The sequence below is a fragment of the Asparagus officinalis genome, chromosome 10 (genome assembly GCF_001876935.1).
Source record: "Asparagus officinalis chromosome 10, Aspof.V1, whole genome shotgun sequence".
Classification (NCBI taxonomy): Eukaryota; Viridiplantae; Streptophyta; class Magnoliopsida; order Asparagales; family Asparagaceae; genus Asparagus; species Asparagus officinalis.
The window spans coordinates 31,248,663-31,254,662 of record NC_033803.1 but is presented as its reverse complement, the minus strand read 5'-3'; the positions used below and the strand labels follow the sequence as shown (position 1 = coordinate 31,254,662).

General features: G+C 31.9%; 1 protein-coding gene across 3 annotated transcripts in view; it reads right to left on the bottom strand.

Moving 5' to 3' along the window:
- The window catches only part of LOC109825146 (uncharacterized protein YpgQ), a 31,755-nt gene continuing 26,348 nt past the window's right edge, over positions 594 to 6,000 (bottom strand). For 2 of the 3 annotated variants that reach the window (XR_002242910.1, XM_020391889.1), the window contains one exon: positions 594 to 926. Coding sequence is in view for 1 of the 3 variants with exons in the window: in XM_020391889.1 (XP_020247478.1) it covers positions 840 to 926 (87 nt within the window). In the remaining 2 variants the exon portion in view is untranslated. The remainder of the gene's footprint in view (positions 927 to 6,000) is intronic. The other variant, XR_002242911.1, reaches the window with a different exon arrangement.

The window sequence follows — 6,000 nt, the reverse complement described above, 5'->3', positions numbered from 1 at the left end:
TAAGATGGCAAAGTATGTGCCAGTTTTGGAGAAAATGTGTTCTTAGCGAGTAAGCTTCACATCAAGTTTCTTTGTATGGTGGGACCTCAAACCATAGGAGAAACAGACTGTGGAACAAGTTCATTGTAGCCTTCTTGTGGAATCATGATAGATATCCTAATCTAAGTATCTCTTTGTCAATTATTGGAGATGCACATCACCCAGAGAGAGATGGTAAAGAATATGCCAGACTGTGGAACAAGTTCATTGTTGCGAGCTTTTACGACAACTTCTTTGTATGTCAGATCTCAAAAACATGAGAAGAGAGTAATATTTGACGTAAGCTTCCTATATAATCGTGATAAATATCTTAAATCTTAACTATTTTTTCAGCAATTCAAACAACTTTTATGAGTAACAACAAATGTTGTTCTCGACTCACTATTCCTAAAATTGAATTGCTTTCTCCATACGAAAACATAATCATACAGTAAGTTAAATGAAATATATCAGTCCCTTCTTGAAAGAACACGCACACAATACATACATGTGTGTGTATATTATAAATTAAAAAAGTAACAGTGATTTGGTATATTAACATGTACAGCTCTTAATGACAATAAATTGGTATAAATAAAGATAATAACATAACAACATCCGAGAAAACCCTCGAAACAGAATCCGCTATCCCTTTGATAATACTCAAGATAAAGTCCACAATCTCTTTTGAATCGTATAACACAAGAATTTATAGGATAATAAAAACAACGATTTCAAACACATGATGTTGATGCTGCATACCACAAAGGCCTATAAGATAAAAATAGATTTTCTTCTGCGCGTAAATGATGAAGAATGCCTCAAGCTCTTCCATTCCATTCTTCATAGAATTCTGCCACAAAATCCTGCATGAACCTGTGCCTTTTCTCAGCCCTTCTTCTACCAGCCTGAATTTTTTTTCCGCAGGAATTTTAGATACATTGGTTAGTGAGTAAAATGGTTTACAAGACTTTCAACATTGATTACGATTGGCTTTCAAAATCTAAAAAACGGATTGCCAGTGCACCTAGATGCATATACACAGATTATATTCTTCACATTAGCATTCGCAACATTCAACTTATCATAATTCATTTAACACAAGAGCCCAAACACAGGTTGTGGCTTTCGTACAGTTTGACTTGATATTTCTTAAGTGCATTCATAGCTTTCGTTTATCTTATTTCTACAGCTACTTATACAATGGAATACCCTTCACAAACTTCTACACATTAAACTGATGTAGTACCTTATCATCTATCATCCTCAAGTGTTCCCACAAGAAGATAGGGCTAAGCTTAAGTCATAAGGCTCCAAGGAAATATATAAGCATTATGATTGTCAAAATATCATCAACAAACAGCTCCAATTCAGTCTACTATAATTTATTTTGATTTACTTGTTCATATCTTTTCTTTTAATCTCTTCACTTAAAAGTCTCAATTAATAGGAGGTTCCTTCAAAAACAAGAAGTATTATGTATTAAGACAGCTGATTGAGAGATATAAAGACAAGTGAGAGGATATATATGGTTTCTATTTATCTACAAAAAGCTTACAATAGAGTGCCAAGAGAGATTATGCAGTGTATCGTATAAAGAAACAGTAGTAGGTACATTGATGTGATTAAAGATATGATTCATTTGAATGAATAATAGAAAACAGGTTGAGAACATATTGAGAAGCAAAATCGTTTTCTTCTACCATATTATTACATCAAAGGTCAGTTTTATACCCTTATCTTTCTCCATTAATTATGAACCAACTTACGAGACGATTTCACTATGAAATGCAATGATGAAAGTTATTTACTAATGATATTTTTTGTTCATGGGATTAGGGAAAGGCCAATTTCTAAAATAGAAAAGTGGAGAGAAGTTTTTGGATCTAAAAGGTTTAGAATAGAACAAAAGTATAACACGTGGAATGTCGTGAAATACATCAAATTAATCACTTCCATTATTAAGAATCAATCATTCATCAAGATGGTAAGGTTAAGGATAATATGGTTTATCAAATGAAATCAGAATTTTAAAACGAAGGAGCGCTATCTGGAGTCTTACGTGATCGTAGATTATATATGAAACAGACGGAAAATTCTATAGAACAGCAACATGAACAGTGCTCTATGTGTTAGAATGTTAGATAATGAAGAAACATGTAGAAAAATGAGTAGCAAAAATGAGAAGGTTATGAACTTATGATGGACTTAAGACTAAATGGTATACACAAAGAGATAAGACAAAAATTGAGTGCATAAATAGCACGTTAGAGGTTGCTCCTTTAGAAAATAAAATGAGCAAGGATCGACTGAGATGGTTGGACAAGTGCCACAGAAACTACTAAGAAGCGAGAATATTATAGTTAAAAGGGTTAGGCTGGTCGAGAACAACTTAAAAGAATATGATAATAGTTAACGGGGTAGAGAGTCCAATAGAAGAACAAGATTACTGTAGTCATCTCAAAAAACTCAGGATAAATGGGTTTTTTTTTTGTTCTTCGTTATAAAAGATATCAAGAACTTTGTATTAGGAACATATATAACGAGACTAATATTATGTGGAATAGCATGTCTTCTTATATTAGGAATGTGGCTAAAGATATACTAGAAGAATCTAAAGGTTATAGATTAGACGGTAAGGATAGTTGGTGGTGGAATGAGAGTGTGCAAAAGGTTATTAGAGAAAAGAAAACTTTATATAAAGAGTGGCAAAAGTGTAGGAGTAGGGAAAACTTAAAAAAATATAAAATAGTAAGGACAAAAGCAAAAAGATCGGTTAGTGAGAATAAATACAAAACTTATGAAAAATTTTATAAGAAGTTAGAATCTAAGGAGGGAGAGAAAGATATATATATATATATATATATATATAATATATATATAGTATATATATATATATATATATATAAGTTTGTTAAGATTAGAGAAAGGAAGAGTTAAGATTTGGGTAATATTAGGTGTATTAAAAGTGAGGATCAAAGAATTCTAGTGACCGACACGGAAATAAAAGAGAGGTGGAGGGGTTAGTTTTATCAATTGTTTAATGATAATCAAACAAGTGAGCAAAATGAAGATTTTGACCATATAGTGAATGATAGGAACTATAAATATTGTCATAAAATTAGAATTAGTGAGGTTAAAGATGCTCTAAAGAACATGAAAAGTGGACGAGACGTAAGACCAGACGATATCCTTATTGAAGTTTGGAAATGTCTTGAAGATATAGGCTTCGGATGGTTAACTAAACTATTTAATAAGATTATAGAGACGAAAAGAATGTTGGATGAGTGGAGGATTAGTATTTTGATACCAATATATAATAATAAAGGGGATATACAAAGTTATTCAAATTATCGTAAAACTCATAAGTCATACTATAAAATTTTGGGAGGGTAATTGAGCAAAGACTAAGAAAAGAGAATGTATATCTAAAAATTAAAATTTTTTTTTATGTCTAAGATGTCAACTATGGAACCTATACATATTTTGAGATGGTTGATGGAGAGATATAGAGAGGAGAAAGGATCTACATATGATTTTTATCGATATAGAAAAAGCTTATGATAGAGTATTTAGAGAGGTAAGGTGGTGGGTGTTAGAAAAGAAACATGTATCTAGTATATATATTGATGTGATTAAAGACATGTATGATAGAGTAACAACTAGAATAAAAACTAATAAAGGCGACACTAAACCATTCCCTATTACCATAGGTTTACACCAAGGGTCAGCTTTAAGTCCTTATCTTTTTTACATTAGTTATGGACCAACTTACTAAGCACATTCAGGATGAAATACAATGGTGTATGTTATTTGCTCATGATATAGTATTAGTTGATGAAACTAGAACAGACATTATTTCTAAAGTAGAAAGATGGAGACAAGCTCTTGAATCTAAAGGTTTTAGAATTAGTAGAATAAAAACAGAATACATGGAATGCACTTTTAGTAAAAGTAGAAAAAAGAGTCTATGGTACATATTGATAGCCAAGAAATACCTAAAACTAATTATTTTTACTATTTCGGATCTATCATTAGGCATGATGGTGAGATAGAGGATGATGTTGTGTATTGAATCAAATTGGGATGGTTGAAATGGAGGAGTGATTCGAGAGTCTTACGTGATCATAAAATACTAATGAAACTAAAAGAAAAATTCTATAGAGCGGTTATAAGACCAACTATGCTTTATGGGTTAGAATATTGGGCAATTAAAAAATAACATGTTCAAAAAATGAGTGTAGCAGAAATGAGAATGTTGCGATGGTTTTGTGGGTATACATTAAAAGATAGGATAAGAAATGAATGCATCCGTAGTAAATTAGAGGTTGTGCATATTGAGGATAAAATGAGAATAAATCAAGATGGTTTGGTTATGTACAAAGGAGACCCCTTAGTGCACCAATTAAGAAAAATAATAATATTAGAGTTAATGGGGCTAGGTGATCTAGATGTCGACCTAGAATGATTTGGTTAAAAGCAATTAATAAGGATATAATTAAGACTAATGTAACAGAGGAAATAACCCGCAACAAAATAGAATGAAAAAATAGGATTCATGGAGCCGACCCCAAACATTTAGGATAAAGGCTTGGTTGTTGTTGTTGTATCAAGAACCTTGTATAAGAACTTGTAAGCTATTGGATTATTGACTAACTATGTATATGAAACTACTTTAATTCTTAAAACTCCCTCTTACGCTGGACTTTCAGCCATATGTAACGACAATTTAAACTTCACTTGGCAAGGTAAACTTCACTTGGCAAGGTACAATACAAAGTTAAATAAACATATTCTCTAAATTTGATAATGATGAGATTTGAAATCAACTTCTTGAAACCTGGAGCACGCTAATATTATGTAAAATATGTTAACAAAGCATTAGATATTCGTTATGGAAAAATCACACATTCAAAAATAATTTAATTCTTAATAGAACCAACAAACAAATAGTAGTATTATATCATCTATAAAATAGTGTAGCCTATCACATTTCTAATTAACGACAATAAAGTAAAAATAATCTTCGTGGAGGAAAGCCACTTGGATTTTGGTCACTACGCTACGTTACCTAGGAGATTGGTCAATGTACTCAACTAGTAGAGATTAGAATATTACTTTCACAGTTGCCAACTCTATGGAAAAAAATTTCTCTCTACCAAGGACTTCCATTCTCACCACAATAAGATGGAATGTTGTTTTTATGTCTGTGTACACATACGCTTGTGATTGTCATGTTTGCATGCATTTATTTTTGTTTGCATGTTTGTGCATGTGTGTGAATTCAAGACAATCCTGAATCGTCGATCTTAGGCTATCAGGTTTTATTTCTCTCTTTTTTGTTTTCTGAAATATTTGATGCAATCTTTGCTCTTGGTAGGATTTGATGTTAGGATCTTCAAGAGCTTTTAGATTTTATCTTGTTAGAAATTTTATCTTCTTTCCTTAAAATTGAAGGTTATGATCTTTAATATTCAATTTTATCTTGTTTCTTTGAGAGTTATCTTTTATTTTAATTAAATAAAATTGTAACCTTTATTGAGAAGACAGCCGATGATGAATAAAATTTGGGCTTTGAAATTCTCTATGGCATTTGAAGTGTTTTGGGTTTGGCATATGAATTGTCATAAGAGTGTGAAGCCCTTAAATGTGAAGCCCCTTAAGTTTAAAGCCTATTATCTATCTAAACCTCCGTTCCTCTTAATTATCCTTATCAATCAACCACAATTATTTACTTCTCACATAATCACAACATCCAACTCAAGCCAAAATACCCAAAAAAACACTAAAACCCCAAAATTAGTCTATAGGCTACTGTTCACTGGTGAACGATAACACTGCTATAGTTCACTGGTGAACAGTAGTTTTCTTATTGTTCATTTATTCTCTCCACAACATCTAACGTTTAAAAAGCTGGCGTCTAGGCGTAAGCGGTACCTAGGCCGGGTGTCTAGGCGTTGGAAGCACATATAGGAGTGTAGG